The sequence below is a fragment of the Garra rufa genome, chromosome 19, assembly GCF_049309525.1.
Source record: "Garra rufa chromosome 19, GarRuf1.0, whole genome shotgun sequence".
Lineage (NCBI taxonomy): Eukaryota > Metazoa > Chordata > Actinopteri > Cypriniformes > Cyprinidae > Garra > Garra rufa.
In genome coordinates, this window is record NC_133379.1 from 32,947,013 (window position 1) to 32,972,249 (window position 25,237).

At 34.8% G+C, this 25,237-nt stretch overlaps 2 protein-coding genes across 6 annotated transcripts in view; both read left to right on the top strand.

Annotated features, from left to right (window-relative positions):
* Positions 1-18: 18 nt before the first annotated feature.
* LOC141292574 (uncharacterized) lies at positions 19-17,377 on the top strand. Of its 4 annotated transcripts, none has more exons than XM_073824605.1 (28): positions 19-117; positions 1,028-1,290; positions 2,415-3,081; positions 3,745-3,857; positions 3,989-4,051; positions 5,822-5,992; positions 6,124-6,257; positions 6,341-6,435; positions 6,731-6,785; positions 6,885-7,025; positions 7,114-7,287; positions 7,376-7,439; positions 7,986-8,154; positions 8,279-8,397; positions 8,626-9,004; positions 9,618-9,749; positions 9,862-9,898; positions 10,681-10,773; positions 10,889-11,540; positions 11,650-11,786; positions 12,899-13,032; positions 13,123-13,376; positions 13,880-14,033; positions 14,396-14,429; positions 14,542-14,637; positions 15,795-16,179; positions 16,389-16,614; positions 16,698-17,377. In XM_073824605.1, the coding sequence occupies exons 2-28, from the start codon at positions 1,034-1,036 to the stop codon at positions 16,785-16,787; spliced, it is 5,025 nt and encodes a 1,674-aa protein (XP_073680706.1). In that variant the 5' UTR covers positions 19-117; positions 1,028-1,033; the 3' UTR covers positions 16,788-17,377. The 4 variants fall into 4 exon arrangements, with proteins under 4 accessions (XP_073680706.1, XP_073680708.1, XP_073680707.1 ...); XM_073824607.1 differs by having other exon boundaries at positions 16,701-17,377; XM_073824606.1 differs by having other exon boundaries at positions 14,545-14,637.
* A 1,593-nt stretch (positions 17,378-18,970) lies between these two features.
* Positions 18,971-25,237, top strand: part of rtknb (rhotekin b) — a 46,364-nt gene continuing 40,097 nt past the window's right edge. For both annotated transcript variants that reach the window (XM_073824560.1, XM_073824561.1), the window contains exons 1-2: positions 18,971-19,241; positions 22,702-22,901. In XM_073824560.1, coding sequence (XP_073680661.1) covers positions 19,131-19,241; positions 22,702-22,901 — 311 coding nt within the window. In that variant the 5' untranslated portion in view covers positions 18,971-19,130. The remainder of the gene's footprint in view (positions 19,242-22,701; positions 22,902-25,237) is intronic.

Below are 25,237 nucleotides of genomic sequence, written 5' to 3' on the forward strand. Positions count from 1 at the left end.
GTTCCGAGTCTTACAGTGCGCAATCTGCGCATGCCCAGTAACAACTAGCAAGCATGGAGGACGAGAGCCGCTGAAGATTTTACTATAAATTAAAATCATCCTGGATTACCAAATAAAGTAAGCTGTTGACATTATCACGGTTTTAAACTCATTGTGATGTTGTAGAAAGTAACGCTGCTGTATTAAACCGACCAGCAAATGAGGTTGGACAGGACTCTGTCAATGGCCAGTCGAAAAGAAAAACATTTCGAAATTTTGCACAAAATCAAAGTACTTGTTTACAAGAGCAGTTTGTTTCGAGTAGCTGTGAACTAAATGTTTGTCCCTTGGAATGAGAAATGAAAATTCGATATAAACAAGCACGTAAATGTTTTAAAAAGAGTTGATGCAATAAACTGAAATGTTGTAAACATCACTAGTAACGTTAACGTTACATGATGTTGTTTTTTGTCATTATTGATTTAAGATACATATGATACCCTGGACCACAAAATCAGCCATAAAGGCCAATTCTGCTATTAAAAGCTGAATAAATAGGCTTTCAATTGGTGTATGGTTTGTTAGGATAGAACAATATTTGATTGAGAAAATCGCCTTTAAAGTTGTCCAAATGAAGTTCTTAGCAATGCATATTACTTATCAGAAATTAAGCTTTGATATATTTACGTTAGGAAATTTAGAAAATATCTTCATGGAACACAATCTTTATTCAATATCCTAATGATTTCTGGAATAAAAGAAAAATGTATTATTTTGACCCTTACAATGTATTTTTGGCTATTGCTACAAATATACCTGTGCTACTTAAGACTGATTTTGTGGTCCATGGTCTATTGCTTTTAATCGAATTTGGGACTTAAAATGACCACCTTCAACTGTCAAAAATAATTTAAGACCCGTGGAAAGACTTTTGGCTGGCATGACAGTACTTACAATAAACTGAACTGAGTTAACTAAAGTCTGTTATTATCTCTGAACTTTATATATTTATATATTTTTTCTATATAATGCTTTTTCCTCTAAACAGAGAAACATGATACGGAGATCGAGAATCAGCGTTCGTCCCAATGTAAAGCCTGCAGGCCGAACTCAGACAGCTTCTCGAGATGCGTCTGTAGATAATGTTCAGCCTCCTCAGGCTTCTTCTGACTTTTCTCCATGTGAGGGGTCAGAGGTCACAGCTGAGAAGTTGAAGACTCCCCCGCCTATTGCACCTTTGGAGCGGACCAATGAGGACGTGTCTCAGAACAGCTGTCCTAGTGACAAGTTGGAGACTAATAAACATGGAGAGTGAGTCTGACACCTTCAATTTAATAAACATCAATTACATTTAATTAAAGAGTGATTTTGTATGTTGCTTTATTTAGAATCATGCAATTGGAATAAATAATCAGGGTAGTTCATTCACACATATATGTTTATGCATATACACTACCAGTCAAAAGATTTATAATGTTTTTTTTTTTTAAAGAAGTCTCTTTTTAATTATTTTTAGTATTTAAAATAACTGTTTTCTATTTGAATATATTTAAAAAGTTATTTTATTCCTGTGATTTCAAAGCTGAATTTTTATCATCATTACTCCAGTCACATGATCCTTCAGAAATCCTTCTAACATTCAGATTTGCTGCTCAAAAAACATTATTCATGTTATTATGTTGAAAACAGCAGAGTAGATTTTTTTCAGGTTTCTTTGATTAATTGAAAGTTCAAAAGAACAGCATTTTTGACATAGAAATCTTTTGTAACATTATAAATGTCTTTATTATCACTTTTGATCAATTTAAAGCATCCTTGCTAAATAAAAGTATTAATTTTGTAGTAGTTTCTTTTTTTTTTTTTTTCAAAAAAGTCCAAGCTTTTAAATGGTGTAGAATATAATGTTATAAACGCTTTTTATTTTAGATAAATGCTGATCTTTGGATCTTTCTATTCATTGAAGAATCCTGAACAAATTTACTCAACTGTTCTAAATATTGATAATAATAATAATAATAATAATAATAATAATAATAATAATAATAATAAATGTTTCTTAAACAGCTAATCAGCATATTAGAATGATTAGAGTAGACTCGAGTAATGATGCTGAAAATTTAGCGTTGATCACAAGAATAAATTACATTTTAAAATATATTCAAATAGAAAACGGTTGTTTTAAATAGTAAAAATATTTCAAAATTCTGTTTTTGCTTTTTTATCAAATAAATGCAGGCTTGGTGAGCAGAACAACTTCTTTGAAAAACATTTAAAAACTTACTGTTCAAAAACTTTTGACTGGTAGTGTATAATATGTAACATGTTACATATAAAATTCTCTATTATATTTTGCATAAGTATGAATGTTTTTTTAATGTCTATGGTTTGAAAAAAGAAATTGCCTGTTTAATCACTGATTCTTTGTTTTGCAACAGGGATGCAGCATCTAAAAGTTCTGATGCCCAGGATTCAACAAGCACCTCTGCGACTTCTGGCCCACAGAGGAGGAAACGCTTCACAGCTCTGCCAAACCTGGCCAAACCACGAGCCTCCTCAGCCCCCTCGAGGACTCCTAAATCCCCTGTAAAACCAGTAACACCCAGTGAATCTAAAACCTCAACCCCCACTGAAGAGTCTTCCCATCAGGTACCTGAGCCCGTCAACAACCCCAAGCTTCCTAGAAGACGGAGACCTTCTGAAGGAGGCAGACAGGCCAAGGTTCAGCCCATCCCTGCAACCCCGCTGCAGAATGACCGAGAGACAGATATGCAAGAGGATGGGGGATTGGAGGACACTCCTGTGCTGTTGACCATCCAGCAAGGACAGTCCAAACATCCCCTTATAAATTCCAAACCGGATACCATTTTGGTGCATGAAAAGCCTTCTGCGGTGAAAGACGTGGTTGTACAACAGGAGAGTGATTCTGGGCCACCTCCGGACCAAAGCCAATTGGATCTGTTAAGAGAAAGACTTAATAAAGTTAAGACACCATCGAAGATTCTCAAATCCTTGAAAAGTCTAAATGACCCAGCAGACATGGTCAGGTTAGCTCAAGCAAGGAAACTTCGGGAGCTTCTTAAAAAAGAAATGAACAAGCAAAAGGTGTGTATGTGATTTATAACATTAGTGCGTTGTCTGTTGTGTAAAGAAAAAAGAGGTATTGGAATTGTTTTCAACTATATATATATATATATATATATATATATATATATATATATATACATACATACATACATACATACATACAGTCAAACTAAAATTTATTCAGACACCTTCATCATTTCTCACATCACAGTCTATTCTCTATAGTTTAGAAAATGGTATTAAAATATGACAAGAACTTGAGAGTTAAACTGTCGGAACAAATTGAACTTGATAATGTCAGATCACTTTGGTGCCAAATTTACTGGTAGCCCACTGTATGAATATTTTTTGGGTGTAATATGTCACAGTGTACTTTATTTTGCTATCCTCACTTACATACATAAATTAAATATAGTGTCCTACTCCCAGTAGTAAAATATATAAACAATTAAATCTGGTGTCTGAATAATTTATATATATAATATGAACAATGTTTTATATATGAACCTTATTCTTGGTATAGATAAAGTTTAGTCCCAGACTAAATAGGATTTTCATTGAATTACAATTTTAATCAGTGCTGTTTGATCCTGTCATATGTTGGTACACTTTATGTGGAACTACTAAGGGAAATATTTCAGTTCTTTTAATATGTTACTGTCCACTAATGCTTAAATCTAGGAAGACAAGAAGAAACCCAAGATTGGAATTAAAGAACGCAAGGCACCTAAAGATCACACCAAAATGACAATGAGAGAGCTGATCTACTACCTCCCTGATTCCAACCCAATGAAGTATGTGATGTTCTTAATTCCTCTGTGTGTTTTAGATGTTCATGTAAGCAGAAATGGAGATTTTGGATTTGTGATGCATGTAACAGTGTGTACAGAGATTATGACAAACTCTGTCTTGTTTTTCTACACAGATCTTTCACAGAAGAGGAGCAGAAAGCATCAGAGACATTATTGGATGATGCTTCTACACTAACGTAAGCCTGATCACTCTGTATATCACCTGATAGAACGTATATATAAAGTGGGGAAAATAATTATTTGATCCCCTGCTGATTTTGTACTTTGCCCACTGACAAAGCCAGCCTATAATTTTAATGGTAGGTTTATTTTAGTCTCGCGTAGCCAGAACTTCAGGCTGACGGCTGAAGGTCTGGAATTCATGGCAGCTTTCATTGGCCAAGGCCCGCCCATAAGGCCATTTGACCGACATGTCAAACAACCAATCACAGTTTGTTTTGTTCAGTGTCACGTTTCGGTGCGTGGAAATGGCCCCCACCACAGACTGGCGTGCAACAAGTCAGTCATTGAAATAACCAGCATTGAAAGTTAAATAAGAAGAGGGAGAACAAGCAGTAAGTCATTAATTTGTTTGTGAACGTCGCAAATGTGTTTAACAACAATAGCGTCTGCATAAGTTCAGGGACAAGGTTGTAGACCTACACAAGGCTTGAATGGGCTACAAGACCATCCCCAAGCAGCTTGGTGTGAAGGTGACACCAGTTGATGAATTATTATTTGTAAATGGAAGAAACACAAAATAACTGTCAATCTCCTTTGGTCTGGGGCTCCATTTAAGATCTCACCTCATTGGAGTTTCAATGATCATGAGTACCGTGAGGAATCAGTCCAGAACTACATGGGAGGATCTTGTCAATCATCTCAAGGCAGCTAGGACCGTAGTCATAGTCACCAAGAAAACAATTGGTAACACACTATGCCGTGAAGGACTGAAATCCTGCAGTGCCCACAAGGTGGGGACCTTGTGGGCACTGCAGGATTTCAGTCCTTCACAAGGTCCCCCTGCTCAAGAACCACATGTACAGGTCTAAAGTTTGCCAGTGAACATCTGAATGATTCAGAGGAGAACTGAGTGAAAGTGTTGTGGTCAGATGAGACCAAAATCGAGATCTTTGGCACCGACACAGCTTGCCGTGTTTGGAGAAGGAGGAATGCTGCCTATGACCCCCAAGAATACCATCTCTACCATCAAACTTGGAAGTGGAGACATTATGCTTTGGGGGTATTTTTCTACTATGGGTACAGGACAACTACACCGCATCAAAGGCACAATGGACAGGGCCATGTACCATCAGGGCCAGGGCATTGAAAATGAGTTGTGGTTGGGTACAGCCAAGGCAACAAAGGAGTGACTCAAGAAGAAGCACATTAAGGTCCTAGAGTGCCCGAGCCAGTCTCCAGACCTTAATACCATAGAAGATCTGTGGAGGGAGCTGAAGGTTTGAGTTGCCAAACATCAGCCTCAACCTTAATGACTTGGAGAGGATCTGCAAAGAGGAGTGGGACAAAATCCTTCCTAAGATGTGTACAATCCTGGTCACCAACTACGAGAAACATCGGACCTCTGTGATTGCCAAAAAGGGTTTTGCCACCAAGTACTAAGTCATGTTTTGCGAAAGGGTTAATTATTTATTTCACTCATTAAAATGCAAATCAATTTATAACTATTTTGAAATGCATTTTACTTGTTATTTGTGTTCTATCTCTCACTGTTAAAATAAACCTACCATTAACTTATAGACTGATCATTTCCTTATCAGTTGGCAAATGTACAAAATCAGCAGGGGATCATTATTTTCCCCATTCTACCACTGAGACACAGGTTTTCAAAATGTTTTCTCATTTATGATTTCGAATGCATGTAAATAAACATTTTTCAATTCTTATTTTGTCCTAAAATGCTTTATTAAGTTAAACTCTCATCAAAATGTCTTGTTTTTCTGTAGGTCTTCTAACATTCCAGCTGCTCCATCAGTTCAGGAGACGTTGGTAGAAGATGCTGTTCATGAGGAAGATGAGGAAAGAATGGAAGAAACCCAGCCAGTGGAGGAAGAGCCTCTTCTAGTGCCTAGGGTGAAGGTGGCGGAGGATGGCTCTCTGATTATAGATGAGGAGAGGTCAGTGGCACTTTTTTCCCCCTGAGCTGCTCATCGTACAGAAACATAGTCTAGAAAGAAGGGAAATCATTTTTAGTAGAAGTAAAGGGGAATTTCCTATGCCAAACAGCTTTTTGTTTTGTTATGTGTAGTTTAACAGTCCAGGTGACGAGGGCAAATGGACCCAATCCGGCAGAAGACAGAGATCCTATATTTGAACGTGGGTCTACCACAACCTACTCCAGCTTTAGGAAGGGCACCTACACCAAACCCTGGTCTAATGGAGGTCAGAAGTCAGTCAAAATGGACATCTTAAACCAAAGTGTGCTGTACTTTTGATTGATATAGGATCTTTTTTGACCATTCCAGAGACTGAAATGTTTTACCTGGCTATCAGCATGGTGGGGACAGACTTCTCCATGATTAGTCAGCTGTTTCCACATCGAGCTCGAATGGAGATTAAGGTGGTCACAATATCTTTGTATTTCGTGCTCTAAGCACTTGCATACTTAATAATGTATCTAATTTCACCATCTACACTATGGATTTAAAGTTTGGTGTTTTTGAATGTTCTCTAATTAAAATTTAAAATAAAAGTTTTCTATTTCAGTATTTGTTAGAATGTAATTTATTCCTGTGATGCAAAGCTGAATTTTCAGCATCGTTACTCTAGTCTTCAGGGTCACATCATCCTTCAGAAATCATCGCAAAATGCTGATTTGCTGATCTTATTACCATCTTGTTCTCTTATTCCTTCAGAACAAGTTCAAGAAAGAGGAGAGAAATAACTCATGGAGAATAGATAAAGCTTTCAGTAAGTGACCTCTAACTTTTGAAAATGAAATTGGCTTCTTATTAAATTATGTATTAAGACACTTGGTTGAAAATGAAGTAAACTGAAGTACTTTTTCAGAGGAGAAGCGGCGTTTGGATCTGGATTTCTTCAAAAATTTTATGGAGCAGATCTTAAAAGATGAAGAAAATAAGAAAAGCAAAAACAAAAGGCTTGTCAAGTTGGCTAAAGCGCAGAGGAGAGTCCAAAGGAAAGTGAGAGGTCAGTATTTTTAACTTGAAGTCTCTCTATCTGTTTATGATTAAATTTTTTGGACAAGTTCTCATGCATACTCTATTTTCTGTTGCAGCGACTAAAAGAAGGGAAATAGATTCCTCAACGGATTCAGAGAGCGATGTGGTGGCTGGAGAAAAGGAGAATGAAGACCTCTCAAATGATGGAGGAAGTGATACCACTCCAAAGAAACGTAGAAAAAGAGGAATGAATACGCCAGAGAGGACAATCAAGAGGACGAATGGAGAGGGTATGCAAGGAACAGTGGGCAAAAAACAAGCCCTATATAAAAGCCTGGTTTTATTGTAATTTTAATGTATTTTTAAAATATTTTGTAGCTGCAATAGATGATCCTGAGGACTGTGAAAATCTTGCTTCTGATGGCCAGTCACAAGATGACAGGTAAGAATTATCCCAGATATATTACCGAAAGGTATGATATCTCACATTATTTAAAATTTGAAGGTGCATTACTACCATTCAAAGGTTTGGGGTGAGTTAGATTTTTTTTTTCAATCTAAAGTGTTTGACAGACGTTTCTTCTTCTCACCAGTAATACAAAAATATTGTGAAATAAATAACAATTAAAAAAAAGTTGAGTTTTCATCAGCCTTTACTCCAGTCTTCAGTGTCATATGAGCTTTCAGAAATCTAATATGCTGAATTGGTGTTCAAGAAAAATTATTACCAATGTTGAACACAGTTTTGCTGCCTTTTTGTAAAAAATCATGATTATGTTCTTTCATGATTCTTTGATGAATTAAAAGTTCAAAAGAACAGTATTTAAAAAAAAAAATCTTTGGCAAATAAAAGTATTGATTTATTTAAAAAGAAAAATCTTACTGACCCCAACCTTTTGAACAGTAATGTAATTTCTGCACTACTAGTTCAAATGTAATTGATACAGTTATAACACTATTAGAGGGCTGAAAGTGAAACTTTCTCTAGCAGATACAAGAGTCCTGCTATTAAACCAGCTCAGCTCAAGGGTCGACCCCAGAGACCGATCCCGAACCTCAGCCGTAAATGGGGGAATAGGCGCCCATTGCCCAAAGGCAATGTCCAAGAGGACGGAACCTCAGCTGGGGAAGAGAGTAAAACGGACAAGTCCCCCAAGGTGACATTTTAAGCTGTTTGATGCCATAGTTTTATGTTAATTTGTGTATTAATGTACAAAGTCAGTTATACACTTATGTAATTTTTGTTTCATCTGACAAAATTGTATAATTCACTCTTTTTAGGTGCCTTCACCCTCTACAAAAGAGAAGAAGCAGTCTACAGTTCTTCTTGAATTGGAAGATTTAGAGGAAGAACCTGACATGACTGCTGTACAAGAACAGATATTCAATAAACCAACCAGGTAAGTGTGACAATCTTTAGACAATTTTAATGTCCATTTAGGGATAGCTATTATATATTGTTGTAGTATTTATTAAAGTTTTGAATTAGGCTTTTATATTTTGAGTTTTTTACAATTTTGTTTTCAGGTTTAAACAATGCTTTTTATCTTTAATGTATCTTTATTTTAAGTTTAAGTACTTCTTATCTTATTTATCTTCAACATATTTTTTCTGGTATTTCTATTTAGGTCAGGAAGGATCCCTAAGCTCTCTCAGCATGTGATTCAGGCAGCGGCAGAGGAAGAAGAAGAGGAGGATGAGCTTTCCGATCTTCCTGTGTCTTCCAAAGTTCGTGGTCAGGGCATCAAGGCACGGAGATCTAAATTAAAACCAGGTCCCAGATTAAAACAGGGCATGCCTAGGAGGGGGAAATCTAGACTGGTGACCCTACTGGCCTCTGGCACAGAAGATGATGAGGAGGAGGAGGAAGAAGAGGAAGTAGAAGAATGTGCCCTGAGCCAGGAAGAATTTCCTTCAAATCCTGAAGAGGAAAACCAGGCGTTTGTGCCAAGGAGTCTACGCCCTATACTGTCTGTTAATTCAGAGGTGGTAGAAACTGTGGAAGAGGTATGTTTATGTATTGTCATAAGATAAAGGACCCAAGTTGGACCACCTTCATCACATTTTATTGCCATTAGTGTGTTTGTTCAATTCATAACTCCCCTGCTTGAGCCTCAAGTTTTTCTTTTTTGCATATGGTTATAGTTAGTTTTCATAGAATTATATTACATTCTTGTACTTGTGTTGAATATGTTTCTGGCCAAAGTGATGTTCATTTATGATCCTGGAACACAAAACCAATCAAAGCTGAATAAATACAGTATTTGGCCGAGATACAACTAATTTGAGAATCTGGAACCAGAGGGTGCAAAAAAAATCTAAATATTGAGAAAATCGCCTTTAAAGTTGACCAAATGAAGTTCTTAGCAATGCATTATACTAATCAAGAATTATGTTTTGATATATTTATTGTAAGAAATTTACAGAATATTAAGATTAAGAAAAATCGATAAGTTTGACGCTACAAATATACCCATGCTGCTTAAGACTGGTTTTGTGGTCACATTTTTGTTTTGCCATTTTGTTTGTACTAATTTCTGCATGTCATATCATAAACTTACAACCTTCCTACATTTTCTTGTCCTTCCCTCTTTTGTCACTCATTCCCATTGGCTCCCAGCTGGACATTTCTGGGAATGTGTCTGATATCCTGGGCACTTCCCAGAATGTTTTGTGCCCCGAGTTGTCAGATGAGCAGGCTATAGTGCCTGCTGGTCCTGTCCCTTGTGATCACCAGTTGGACCTGCTTGTTGTAAGTCTCCCCAACATCATCTCTGTCCCTTGTCACATCTGACACTTCCTCTGTTTCTGTTTCCTCTGTATTTAATGAGATGGTACTAATTTGTGTCTGATTTGTTTTGAAGGATGTCATTGAGTTCCTTGACCCAGACCACATGGAGGGTAGGGGAAAATTCTCTCAAGCTTGCAAACATGGAAAAGCAAATGATCTGATAAACGAAAGAACTGCCACATGAATTATTATTTGGATTAACCTACAGGTTCCACAAATTCTTTGGTTTTTCAGCATTTGTATATTTGAACCCTTTCCAACAATAACTGTATGATTTTTAGATCCATCTTTTTACACTGAGGACAACTGAGGGACTCATATGCAACTATTACAGAAGGGTCACACACTCACTGATGCTTCAGAAAGAAAAACAATGCATTTAAGAGCCGAGGGGTGAATTTAAAAATCAGGGTAAATTTAACTTAGTTTGTCTTCTGGGAAACATGTAAGTATCTTCTGTAGCTTCTGAAGGGCAGTACTAAAAAAAAAAAAGATATTTAGGCAAAATAAGAAAAATGTACAAATCTTCATTCTGTTCAAAAGTTTTCACTCCCCGTCTCTTAATGCATTGTGTTTCCTTCTGGAGCACCGGAGGGCGTTTAAATAGTTGCAAAGGCCCTCAATTGTGCTCAGTGTGAAAAGATAAATCTCGAAATCATAGAGCCGTTGTTGGAAAGGGTTCAAATACACAAAAATGCTGAAAAACCAAAGAATTTGTGGGACCTGAAGGATTTTTCTGAATATAAGATTATGTATATTATGTTATCATCCAAAATTTTAAGAATGTTGTATGGTATATATTTGCTTAAATCACCTAACCCTACATCTAATGCAAGTATTTAACCCAAAAGCTTAAAATTCTGGTAGTTAACTGTGTTTATCTTTTTTTCAGTATGTAAAGAGATCAACAATGAAGCCGCCCAGACTCTTCTGACCATTGGAAATACAGCTCAGATGATCCAGACTTCAGAAATGCCCTCTACAAGTAAGAATACCTTTATGATTTAACCCTCTTGTTTGCTTCATTTCAATTGAACACTTTTCTTCAAATCAAATTTGAAATCTTCATTAGATGGTTGATTGATCAAAATCTTTTTCAGGCGAAAATAATTTTGTTGAACAGTCAAGCATACATGAAGAAGTCATCCATGACATTACAGAAACAGCCGTCACATCTGGTTCTTCTATAAGCTGCGAGTCAGAGACAAAACTTGATGTTGAACTTTCAAGTTGTGAAACTCGTATTCCAGAACCTTCCGCTGAAGAAGTCCCCACCCAGAATGAGGAACCTATCAAATCAAAGACAACTGATGATCATCCTGCTCCCATTCAACATGAGACGCAGCTTCCACTAAGCAAAAGAGGTCGATTCTCCAAACCCAAACCCGATATTGGTCAAGGTCTGAGAAACAGAGAAGTTCCACAACAGCAAATCTGTCCAGAACTTGTCACAGGTTCTCTCTCTAAGGGTCCTTCTTCCACAGAACAGGAAAAAAATGAAACACAACAGATTCAAGAAGACTCTGTTCCTGTGCATCACCTGCGAGACTCCTCTACCATCGATCCTGAGGTACTACAGCCAGATATATCATCTGAAAGAAGAGAAGACAGTCCTAAAGTCATTCCTGAAAGAGTGACTAAAGAAGATAATGGATCTGTCTCATCTCTGAAGAGGAAGAATGAAGATATAATCACAGAGGAAAATATAAAAGAACAAGCAGAGGCAGGATCAGAACCACAGCTGACTAAAAGGTATTACAAGTCTGATTTTTGTGATTTATCTTCAGCAACGTTTCAGATTTCACAATGTAAGACATTTATGTGTATTTGTCTAAAAATGGCTGTATGTTGTGTGTTTCAGTGTGAATGAGTCTCAGAGCATATCAGATGGGACCTCTAAACCTGTCAGGAGGTACCGTGGACCCAAACCTAAACCAAACCTGACTCAGACATCCAGACGCACACAGACACAACATAGCACAACATCAACCACAACAGGTAAGACAACAAAAAAACCGAGCTACTATTATCTATTATCGGCCTATATTTTTTTTAATGTTTATATTTTGCGCATATATATATATATATATATATATATATAATTTTTTTTTCATATATTTACATTTTTAATTTCATTACTGTAATGCAATTAAAAAAATATATATATATATATATTTATTTATTTATTTATTTATTTTTATAAAAATAATTAAGATCAGGTTAAATTTAGCCTACTTTATTTTAATTTTAAGAAGATTAAATTCAATTTTAAAATTTAAATAAAAATCAGGTTCATTTTTAATATGCAACACACACTGCTGTTCAAAAGTTTAGGATCAGATTTGAAACGGTTTGCACAAAAATACAGAATGAAAACTGTTTTGTATTTTAATATTTTTTACAATATGATTTATTTCTGTGATACAAAGCTGAATTTTCAGCATCATTACTCCAGTCTTTAGTGTCACTTGATCCTTCATTCTAATATGCTGATTTTTTTTATCAATGTTGGAAACAGTTGTGATGTTTAATATTTTTTTGGAACATGTTGGATACTTTTTTCAGGATTCTTCGATGGATAAAAAGTTTGAAAGTACAGCTTTTATTTTAAATAAATTAAATAGATTTAAATAGATTCTAACAATGTCAAACAAAGTCTTTACTATCACTTTTTATCCATTTAACACATTAACTAATTTAAAAAAGAAAGAAAAAAAATGACTGACCCCAAATCTTGAACAGTAATGTATATTGTTAAAAAGATTTCTATTTTGAATAAATGCTGTTCTTTTGAATGTTTTATTCATAAAATATTCTTGAAAAACGTTTCACAGGTTCCAGATGACTGAAGAAAATTCAGCATTGCATCACAGAAATAAATTATATTTCAGTCTATTAAAATAGAAAACCATTATTTTAAATTGCAATAATATTTCACATTATTACAGTTTTTTTCTGTATTTTTGATTAAATAAATGCAGCCTTGATGACTGTAAGAAACTTATTTAAAAACATAAATCTTACCGATCCCAAACTTTTGAACAGCAGTGTATATGTTAATATATATTTTTAAATAATCTATTTTTATGTTTGCATATGTTTCCTTGCAGTATTAATTGAGCATCCACCTTCCATGACCACTTTCACTAAAAGTCCTGAAGAGGGTGCTGTACTTATCACAGAACTTGATGTATCCAAAAGTGCAGCTCAACAAGAGCTGGCATCATGCATTGAATCAGCAGAGGTAAGACTAGTTAGTTAAATTTGAATTGAAGAATTATTATAATAACGACATCAGAATACTTAAATATAATTTGTTATGTCTGTAATTTAGACGGTCAAAGATGTCACCCCTCCAGTTGTTTCTGAAAACGTGTCCAGACAGAAAACTGTGGTCACGTTGGATGAGAACAATAGAACCGATCCTGTGAAACATCCTGGAAACGCATGTGCTGAGCCCACGCCTGAGGAACCTGTGTTTATACTGTCTCTCACAGAAATCCCACCCACTTTAGATGAGGTGGCAGGCTTTAGGAAAGAGCCTCTCCCATCTGCAGCAGCATCTGAGTCGCATTCTCATGGTCAAAGGTACACTTTGCTTTAAACTGTTATCTGATGCTATAAAACACTCAGAGAGAGCTACATAAACATTAGGAGGATGTTATTAAAAATGTTTTGTCCTTGTTTCTCTTGGTTGAGAATTTGCCAAATGCGGATTTGATTTAAATTCTGTCAATAATTACTCACCCTCATGTCGTTCCAAATCCGTAAGACGTCTTCATCTTCAGAACACAAATTAAGATAATTCTGATGAAATCCAAGAGCTTTCTGAACTGCATAGACAGCAACACAACTGACACGTTCAAGGCCCAGAAAGGTAGTAAGGACATTGTTAAAATAGTCCATCAGTGACAGTGACATCAGTGGTTCAACCTTAATTTTACAAAGCTACCAGAATATATTTTGTGTGCAAGAATATTTTTTTGGGTGAAGCTATACCTTTAAGTCTAAACCGTTCACTTACTTGCAAATGTTTTCATGTTCTACCTTTTGTGTTTGATTATTTTTTTCCTCATTCCTTTTCATTTCAGTGCTAGTGAGAGCAGAGAGGTATCTCACCTTCTGATCACAGACGCTTTAGTTCCTGTCTCAGAGGATGAGGAAAAGAAAAGTGAACAGAGGGTTGTGGACAAATCAGCGAAAGGACAATTGAAACGCAAGATACCAGCCACCACATCTCAGGAGGTAAAAGATGCATCTTGACTTGATCCTGAATTTAAATTTCCTGATAATTTACTCACTCTCATGTCATCCAAGACATGTTCTTCTTTCTTCAGTCGAAAAGCAGCCCTTTGAAGCTGCATTAAAACTGCAGTTTGGACCTTCAACTTGTTGGCCACCACTGAAGTCCACTATATGGAGAAAAATGCTGGAATGTTTTCCTCAAAAACCTTAACTTCTTTTCAACTGAAGAAAGAAAGACATAAACATCTTGGATGACATAGGGGTGACTAAATTAACAGGAAATTTTAATTCTGGTGTGATCTAATCTGTTAAGCACTACAAATGCTAATATGTGACTAATAGTGAGGCTATTTCCTTCCTAGAGTACCAAAGAGGAGAGTCAGGCAGAACATCATGGTGAGAACATTTTCAGCACATCATTATACTCTGTAAATGAGCATATATGGGACAGATTTAACATCTGTTCATGGATTGCACTACCCTGTAACATAATTTTGTTATGTGTTAGTAGTGGAAGGATTGGAAAGCCTTGTGGCTGAAGGGTCTGGTGTTGATCAGGAACATCTGGAGAAGAAAAGAAAACTACCTGAGAAAACCAGGAGAGGTAGAGGAAGATTTTTGAAAGTTTTATTTGCAAAAATACAGTAAAAACAGTAATATTGTGAAATGTCATTATAATTTAAAATAACTGTTCTATTTGAATATACATTTGAAGTCAAACGCTTAAATGCACCTTGCAGAACCAGCAAAACTATTTTACCAAATAAAGAGGGGTCATACAAAATGCATGTTATTTTTTATTTAGTACAGACCTGAATGAGATATTTCACATAAAAGATGTTTACATATAGTCCACAAGAGAAAATAATAGAAAATGATGCTTCAGAAGGAAGCATGATGCATTGAGAGCCGAGGGTGAAAACTTTTGAACAGAATGAAGATGTGTACATTTTTCTTATTTTGCCTGAATATCATCTTTTTTTTTTCACTTAGTACTGCCCTTCAAAAGCAACAGAAGAAGATACATGTTTCCCAGAAGTCAAAAATAAGTTAAATTTACCTTGGTCTTCAAATTCAAAACGTTTTCACCCCCAGTTCTTAATGCATTGTTTTTCCTTCTGAAGCATCAGTGAGCGTTTGAACCTTTTGTAATAGTTGCATATGAGTCCCTCAGTTGTCCTCAGTGTAAAAAGATGGATCTCAAAATCATACATTGTTGACTAAATAATTTGTGGGACCTGAAGGATTTTTCTGAAGAACAGAAGGCAGTTCAATTGTTCAGGACAAACTAGAGCCTCATAAAACAAAAAACAAAGCTATGGATCATTCAGGTGACAACAACACAGTATTAAGAATCAAGTGTATGTAAACTTTTGAACGGGGTACTTTTTTTTTTTTAATTCAATTATTATTGTTTCTTATTAACTATATAACATATTTTATGTGAAATACCTTATTCAGGTCAGTACAAAAAAAAAATAATAACATGCGTTTTGAATGCTCCCTCTTATATTGGTAAAGTTGTACGTAAACTTTTGACTTCAACAGTATTTTAAAATGTAATGGCAAAGCTGAAATTTCAGCATCATTACTCCAGTCTTCAGTGTCACATGATCCTTCAGAAACCATTCTAATATGCTAATTTACTGCTCAAGAAACATTTCTGATTATAATCAAAACTGAAAACAGTTGTGCTGCTTCATGTGGAAACATACCTTTTCATACATGTCTTTAATTTAATGCACTTTCTTCTGTGTTTAGCAAAGCTCCAAGTTAAACCCATCACCGTTTCACGGAGAAATGCTCAAGGCGTTGATGCGAAAGAGGACACAGCAGCGCTCTCTTCAAAACAGACTATCTCATTACCCATTTCAATACAAGAGACGAGATCAGTGCCAGAGCAAACTGTGCCTGCTGTCATTTCATCAAAGGATGACTCAATATCAGCCACCATCTCAAACAAAGAAGCAACTACAGACCATTCAGCAATCAGTGACAATACTTGTTCACCTTTGACTGAAGAGTCTGAAGGCATCATAGTAAAAGTGGGCCTCTCAGACAAAGAAACAGTTGAGTTGGCTAGTGGATCAGACTCGCGAAGTGTCAGTCAAATCACGCCTTTTGCCACAAGTGGGCCGCTTACAAGGTGAGTGGCTCTAAATTGTTTGTCTGAAGCAAATTGTGAATTTAAAAGTCTGCTAAAATGGCCTAATATTACCAAATTGGATGATGTTGAGTTTTAAAATATTAATAACTCTCCATTGCAGTGTATTGATATTGGCTTTGATTTTTAACCTAAGAAACATGCTTTAGATATATATGATTCATTTTTCTTCATTTCAATGTTTTCTATAGACCTGGTAGAAGACCCAAAGGCTTCCTGTCATTCATTTCTTCTAAAACTACACAAGGACCCCAAGCAGCTCCTCGAGGGGCCAAACCAGGCCCCCAAAAACCAACAGTCAACGCCGTACGTCCTGAAAGAAAACGGATGGCTGCCGGTCCTGTTACCAATGCAGCAAACCCTGGCTTAAAGCGACCCTCGCCAACCCCTGCTTCCACCACAGCATCTGTCATCCAGGTATCACACGGTCACATTTCAGTATTTTTATGACTTCGTTGTATATTTGTATTAATAAAACTGTATTCAATCTCTCTACTCAGCAGAACTCAGATGAAGAACCCACAAGTGTCTCCAAGTACTTTTTCAGTGATATCTTTACTGAAGTTGATGAACTGGAAGATATGGATTAAGGCCAGAGGCTGGAATAACGAACCAGGCACTAAACTAAACAATCAGGAATATAGTTTGAAATCATTTGGATTTATAGATGTGTGAATATGTGTTTTAACCAGGATGCTTTTACCAAGAAGAACCACACCTGAAGAGATGCAGCGAAAACGTACCTCAGTAACTTAGTCCATGTAATGTCTTTCGTGTTATTATATTTTAATTTAAGGATAATTAAGTATTAATTCACTTATGTTTTTGATACAGTCGGACTCCTCGTGATGTAAAGTTGTATTACAATTCATGTCTGATCTGAGCCTAACTGAATTTTTTTCTCATTTCTTTTACATCACTTGCTTTTTTTTTCAAGTGACTTTTCTTAATTTATTTTTTAAGAGCCTCCATTTTAAACAAGCACTGTCCTGTTTTCAGCTCATGCTGTCTGCGTGTTGGATTTTAGCATTTCTCAACATTATTTGTAGCATTTTTAGACTCCGCTTTTAGTCATCAAGCCTAGCCTTTGTTCAGTTTTATGCTGTTCATATTTGCATTTCATGTTTACAAATGTTCTCAAGCAAATGTTTAACTTGTATATCTTTGTAAATATGTTAATAAAAAAATTTACAGTATGTTGTAAAGGTTGAATTTCAAACAATTTCAACAATCTGTCTGAATATATGAGACATAATTTATATTTAAAAATTATGAAGTTAATCATTAGATTCATAAAATTGTAAATAATGCTAATGCACACTACCAGACAAAAGTTTTTAAACGGTACGATTTTTAATGTTTGTAAATAAGTCTGTTCTGCTCACCAAGCCTGCATTTATTTGATCCAAAATATAGCCAGTAATATTGTAAACAATTTTTACTATTTTAAATAACTGCTTTCTATTTAAATATATTTTAAAATGTAATTTATTCCTGTGATCAAAACAAAATTTTCTGCATCACACCAGTCTTCAGTGACGTGATCCTTCAGAAATCTTTCTGATATGCTGATTTGCTGTTCAAAAAACAATTTTGTTTAGAATTATTATCAATATTTAAAACAGTTGAGTATTTTGTTTTTTATTTTTTGATGAATAGAAAGATTCAAAGATTTTCCAAAGATTTATCTAAAAAAAAAAAAAAAGCTTTTGTAACATACGCCATTCAAAACTTTGGAGTCAGTATTTTTATTTCTCTGTTCATTAAAGAAATCTGAGAAAATTATGTTTTCAACTTAATAATAATACATGTTTTTCGAGCAGCAAATATTAATGTTAGAAGGATTTCTGAAGGATCATGTGACTGGAGTAATGATGCTAAAAAATCAGCTTTGAAATCACAGAAATAAATTACATTTTAAAATATATTTAAATAGAACAGTTATTTTAAATAGTAAGTTTTTCAGAATTGTACTGTTTTTGCTGTACTTTGGATCAAATAAATAGAGGCTTGGTGAGCAAAAGAGACTTTAAAAACATTAAAAATCTTACTGTTCAAAAACTTACGACTGGTAGTGTGGTAGTAACTTATTGTAGCTACCTTGTGTGAATAAGTATATGAATATCATGCTTTAACTGCACAGAAATATGAAAACAAAAAATGGAATAGCAATTGAATATTTAAGAGGTCCGGACGTTCTTTCTTTATGAGTTTATGAGTTTAAATAAAGTGCTGTATTTTGATTCTTGAACTTTGTATTTTAAAGACAACGTCCGTTAAAGTTTTCCAGTGGGTTTTTTTTCTTCCCTTTTTCTTCGAGAGTTGTTCGACAACCACAGCTCGCTTACGTTATTATCATGTGGTGCCTGTTACTTTTCTCAACGCGGGTCAGAATGAACCAATCACAGTCGTCTGTGTTTACAGCGTAAGGGTTTTAAAAATGCTTTTACAAAGATTACTCGTGCGAGTTTCGATTTGTAATTTTCAGCTATTAATACTCAGAGTTAATGGAATCAAACGATAATTCGTTTTATTTGGCAGATGTTTCCAACGAGCCAAAAAATATTCCGAGATTCGGATGCATTTCAGTGAAATATTCGTTTTTTGAACCGTCATACGCCCCCTTGCGTGACTAAACCTTTTGTGTCACTGGAAAACATTTTCAACAAAAGTTATTTTCACTAAATCACAATAATGGTGGCGCTGTTTCAGTGAGTGTTCAAAACTTCAAGCGCCACCCCTATCACTAACTGGGAAAAACACACCCTATTATCCATAGTTGTTGCAACATGTCCAGTAGGATTTTATACTAATGGCGCCTTTAAGATATATATTTAAGCATTTGGAACGGGATATATGATTATTTTAATGCAGTAGTTGAGTTAGCCGCTTTGGTTGGTCGCTTGAGTTGGGATTTTCAACATAAAGCAATCATGTTCTGCAGAAACCAAACTTCCAGAGCCACTGTGGCCCGTGGATCCGCGATGGAGATGGAGGTAAAGAGAGGCCGATTCCGCCTAAGCGTACTAGAGGATTCCGCACAGGTGAGCAGCCGCCGCACCACACCTGCGCAGGCGCAGATCAAACACAAACCTATCACAACACTACTGAAAAGATACATTTATTGCTCAGAAGTTGCTCATTCATATCCCAGGAGACCGAATAGAGTTAGTTCTTAAGTTATGGTTTGTATTTATGTGAGCTTTACCTCAGATGTTTTCGCAAATTGCTTTAGGTGACATAAACGAGACAATTACGTACAGTAGGAGTAATATATATGAAAATAAATGGCTGAAGTTTCCATTAGATCTCCATTTAATCTCATTGATATGATAAGAGTTCTGTGTCTGTTGAATTGTGCTCTTAAATTATGATTTATTGTCGTATTATGTAATAATCTATTGCATGAAGTCACCTTGCATTATGCCATGTTGCATTCATCTTATGGTAGTATACTTCCATTTGCAAAAAATCCAGGGGATTTTTTTTTAAATAATAATAAAAAATAACATTCATTATAGCAACACTCTCATTTGTATCTGTTTATATTTCTCCAAAGTAATTTGTAGACAAAGAGGCAAATTATCCATAATAACTAAGCATTCATTCTAAGCAATACTTCATTACTTCATGCTCTCAATTCCATGACATTATATATACCATCTTTTATGACTAAACAATGGCAATGACAGTTTTATTAGGCCAGTTATTCCAGGCAGGATTTTAGAGTTGTGAGAATTAACCATTTTAATGTGGAAACAGACAAAAGCCTGTTGAAACCGTTCTCAGACATAGACATGACCCTGAGGGAATTTCAAGTCAATACACAATGCTCGCTGTCATCGGAGCGGACACGCATTGAGCAAGCGCCAGCATGCTTTAGCCTACTATTAGTAAGGGAATAACAGTTTAAGAGCAAATGCATGCGTCCTATTGTTTGGAAGTATGCCAAGATCAATCTTTAGTAAGTGTTTTAGTATAATTGAACGTTTATAGGGATTGTTCACCATTCATTTAGGACCGCACTGCTCCAAAATGACAAAAAGCATGATAAAACAGACAGTTATTAACTTGCACAGTCTATTTCAAGCTTTTCTAAAGCAGTAAAAAGAAGAAATCTTGCATCAGTGCATCAAATAGTGACAGTGTTTTCAATACTGATGAAGTCTTTCTTTGAATGCACAATTGAGAATTAGACAATGTTCTGTCAAATGCAAAATTGTGCATTATAAATCACACTGTTGGGGATCACTGAACTTTCACGTTTAAGCATAAAAGATTCTTTGTTCCCAAATCAAAATCCACCACCATTGCATGAAGTTTGCAGCATGAAGCTGGAAGGTCACATCGTGAACCCAAAGCACAACCGTTATCAGTTTGCCATCCATATCAGCTCCTAATGTCCATATTATCTAATCGTTATGTTAGATTCTTTGACACATATTCAAATGCGACTTGAGGACCGTGTAAATTGAAAATTACATTAATAAATTCTCAATACTTTCATTCAATTGATTTTTTTTTTTATCAGTAATCCATTTGTATCTGCTGGAAATACCCTTGTATTTCTTATTTATTAACAACTGTATGCTCTTATTTGTTTTAATCTTCAAACGGACACTTAGATTGCTCTCTCTTACGTAACTGTGGTTTTTTACGTCACTGTTGAGAGGATGTGAACAGATTAAAGGGGTATTTTACTGACCGACTGTATGCCAACAATAAACGGCGAATGAATTCAGAGATCGAAAACAAACAGAGGGTTTTGTTGTAGCGCTGTTTGCGTTTGACTTTGTTTCTCTTGCTGGCTAAATGTTTTCAGAGCTTTCCTCTGCTTTTGCATAGTGTTTGGTTGTGTGTGACCAGACGTGAGCTGCGGTTTGTATGAATGCAAACATCGTGGCAGATTGGGATGAATCTCTAAAGAATCAAAAGAAAGAATTAGGGGTATTAAATAGTGTTATTTTATTATTATTTATAGGATACACTACTAGTCAAAAGTTTTTGAACAGTAAGATTTTTAATGTTTTTAAAGAAGTCTCTTCTGCTCACCAAGCCTGCATTCATTTGATCTGAAGTACAGACAAAGCAGTAAATTTTAAAAATATTCTTACTATTTAAAATAACTGCTTTCTATTTGAATATATTTTAAAATGTAATTTATTCCTGCGGTCAAATCTAAATTTTCAGCATCATTACTCAGGTCTTTATTGTCACACGTTCCTTCAGAAATCATTCTAATTTGCTGATTTGCTGTTCAAAAACATTTTTTATTATTATCATTATCAAAATTTAAAACAGCAAATTTTTTTAACAGAGTACATTTTTTCAGGATTCTTTGATGAATAGTGATATCCAAAGATCAACATTTATTTGTAACATTAAAAAAAGCTTGGAGTTAGTATATTTGTTTTCTATTTCAGATAAATGCTGTTCTACTGAACTTTCAACCTAAAAAAACTCACTCTTTTTTTTTTTTTTTTTTTGAGCAGCAAATCAGAATATTAGAATGATTTCTGAAGGATCATATGGCTGGGGTAATAAAATCACAGGAATAAATTACATTTTAAAATATATTTAAATAGAAAGCAGTTATTTTAAATAGTAAAAATAATTCCAAGTTGTACTGTTTTTGCTGTACTTTGAATCAAATAAATGCAGGCTTGGTGAGCAGAAGGGGTTTCTTTAAAAAACATTAAAAATCATACAGTTCAAATACTTTTGACCGGTAGTGTACAGTATATTAATATTTAGAGATTTTATATTTATTTTTTCAGTTTTCATTTAATTCATTTTATTATTTGCTTTAAATTTTTAATCTATATTTGTTTCAGTTTTAGTAATTTTAGTACTTATTGTTTTAAATTATTCATCTAATATTTTTTTATCAGTTATAGTTTCAGTTAAGAATACAGCACTGCTATAAAGAGAGTTATTTTAACTATTGTTTATAGTCAAATTGTATTAATTTATTAAAATGCTACTAACAAGTTTAATTTATGCACAATTCCACAAGCGAGTTAATTCAAGTTAGCTGGGCATGTGACAATATTAACCCCATGTAACAACACGTCTAATGCTGATCTATACAAAAGGCTTAACATACTTACACAAATACCCTGTAGCACGTTCTAGAACTAAAGCTTTATCTTAAATTAACTTAAATACATGGAACAAAAGACATGGTTTTGGGGTGCAGGGCTTATCCTGTACGTTTTTGACAATGAAATCATATGATGTGGGTCATGAACAAACTCTAAGCCACTGAAAGTGCTGGGAGGTGATTTTAAGCAGATCTTAAATAAGTCCATAAAGTAGATCCCTATATATATATAATACATTTATTATTCACAAAAATAGTAAAATGTGTCATTTATAAAGAGCATAACATATATCTATTTAAACTTCCAACCAACCAGGATAAAACTTTTGCCGTTTTTCGTTTTAATATGCATCGGACGGTCAGTAAATGGTTGTGATTGTTCATTCTTCATTTCTTTGCAGGACTGTGAGGTTCAGAGACGAATTGAGAGGGAGGTGAGGATCAGAGAAGGGGCCTGTAAGCTTTTAGCTGCATGTTCTCAGAGAGATCAGGCTCTGGAAGCTTCCAAGACTCTCCTCACGTCAAACAGCCGCATACTGGCCCTCATGACCCAGCTGCAGCGCATGAAAGAAGCCCAGGCCATGCAGAGAGCAGGACGGAGGTATATCATGGAGTCACTGGGTTGGGGACTGAATAGATAGCACATGACTAGATAGCGACTTGGTGTGTCATACAAATTGTGCTCCTCAGGCCAACTGAACAATTCTCAACTCGCAATTCATTTAGTTTGGCATAATTATGCAAGCCTGTTGGATTAAAAAAAAACTTTCTATCTGACAATTTGGACTTTTTTCTCACACTTTTCACAGAATTTATTGAAAAAAAGTTTTTTGTGGGAGGCAAATTCAGAATTCTGAGAAAAAGAGTCTGCGAGATATAAGAATTGCGAGATATAAACTTAAAATTGCAAGATATAAACTCAGAATTCTGACTTTTTTTTTACATCTTGCACTTTTAAATTTGTATCTCACAATTCAGACTTTTTTCTGTGAACTCTGAATTGTGACCCTGGACCACAAAACCAGTCTTAAGTCGCTGGGGTATATTTGTAGCTATAGCCAAAAATACATAGTATGGGTCAAAATTATTGATTTTTCTTTTATGTCAAAAATCATTAGGAAATTAAGTAAAGATCATGTTCCATGAAGATTTTTTGTAAAATTCCTACTATAAATATATCAAAATGTAATTTTTGATTAGTAATATGCATTGTTAAAAACTTAATTTGGACAACTTTAAAGGTGATTTTCTCAGTATTTAGATTTTTTTGCACCCTCAGATCCCAGATTTTCAAATAGATGTATCTCGGCCAAATATTGTCATATCCTAACAAACCATACATCAATAGAAAGCTTATTTATTGGGCTTTCATATGATGTATACATCTCAGTTTTGTAAAATTTAACCTTATGACTGTTTTTGTGGTCCAGGGTCACAATTAGTTCTTGGAAGTCTGTTGCATTTTTCTGCCATGGAATTGACCTTATGCACGGAGCGTTCTTTAGAACTTCCGCATAAAGATAAGCCAGCTCATAAACTTCCGCTGAAGCTCATTTTCTATGTGCTATATATTAGGTGGACACTATTGAGACTCATCTACTGCCTCGTTCTTATCAGAAACTGAGAAAAATTATAATTGCAACATTATAAACAATGTTAGCGGCATGAACATTCAGATTCATATTATTTAACAACATATAATTTAAATGCGGAGCCTGGCAATCCCGTACTCTCTGTATCTGCACAGTTGTACATTTAAATGCTGACAGCTAAACACTATCACAACGTGTTTCGTTAACTAGCTAGCGATACTTCTCTTCAAGGACATCTTAATCGTATTCTTGATAATCACTAATTTGCCTTCATAGTCATGAACACATTTTTAAAATCTTGCAATATTTTAAAGCCTTTTTTATTTTCTAACTCTACAGCTGTGAAATAAAATGTAGGCTACTTCAAGGACTCACTTTTCATTCATAAAAACCGCATCGGAAAAAAATTACTTTTCACGGAAAACAACGTCTATTTATGGAATTACTCATATAACCAATAGATGGCAGCAGAGGATTATTTATTTTTTGAAGCTGACTTTTAAAATCCCTATATATTTCTCAAGACGTCTTGCTTTTCGATTTATTATAAAATTACTAGTATAATAAATTGTAGTACTTATGTGTATATATATATATATATATATATATATATATATATATAGTGTATAGCAAGTGCAGAAAGTCATTAAGCTTACACACAAACAGCCAATAAAGATGAATTATTTAAATACTAATATATAGTTCACTACAAATACATTAAATATTGATGGTATAATAATTAAATAATGCACTCAATATGAATCAATATGAATTTGAAATATTTTATAAAATTTAATAACTATCTTTTAAGTTTTATCTTGAACTGTAAAAGCTATTTAATAGCCTATATTTAACCAACACAAACTTGCTACTGCTGTAGTTTTGTTACTGTGAAATTAGTCTGAATCATTTAAGCTCTTTTTTTGACATCAGCTTGTCATTTGTTTGGTCTGGTTATTACTGTCAATCATAGCAATGACTCGCGCATATTTAGCCGATTTACTCGCGTATTTTTTTAAACTGGCATTTGTCATTCTTGAAATGGTGTACATGGACGTTTGGTCCTCTTAGACAAACAACACTTTTCTTTGATTGTGAATGGATTATGTAGAGAAAACGAACAGTGCGCTCATTTTACGGCACAGTACAGTTGACCGGAAATGACTTAGCTGGCTTGAGTAAACAAGGAAGTAATTCGTGCATATGGTCAATTAAAAAGGTAATTTGCAGCCTTTTATCTCACAGTTTTGGCTTTTTTCCTTACAATTGTAAGCTTATATCTGACACTTCCAACTTCTCAGAATTGTGGGTTGGAATTGTGAAGTCTCATAATTGCAACACTTTT

What these genes read in the sequence shown, in the direction of transcription:
- LOC141292574 (XM_073824605.1), top strand. Translation starts at nt 1,034, where the DNA reads ATGATACGGAGATCGAGAATCAGCGTTCGTCCCAATGTAAAGCCTGCA. An exon ending in CAAACCCTGGTCTAATGGAG is followed by an intron (nt 6,258 to 6,340) that starts GTCAGAAGTCAG and finishes TGACCATTCCAG; the next exon opens with AGACTGAAATGTTTTACCTG. An exon ending in GGCCAGTCACAAGATGACAG is followed by an intron (nt 7,440 to 7,985) that starts GTAAGAATTATC and finishes AACTTTCTCTAG; the next exon opens with CAGATACAAGAGTCCTGCTA.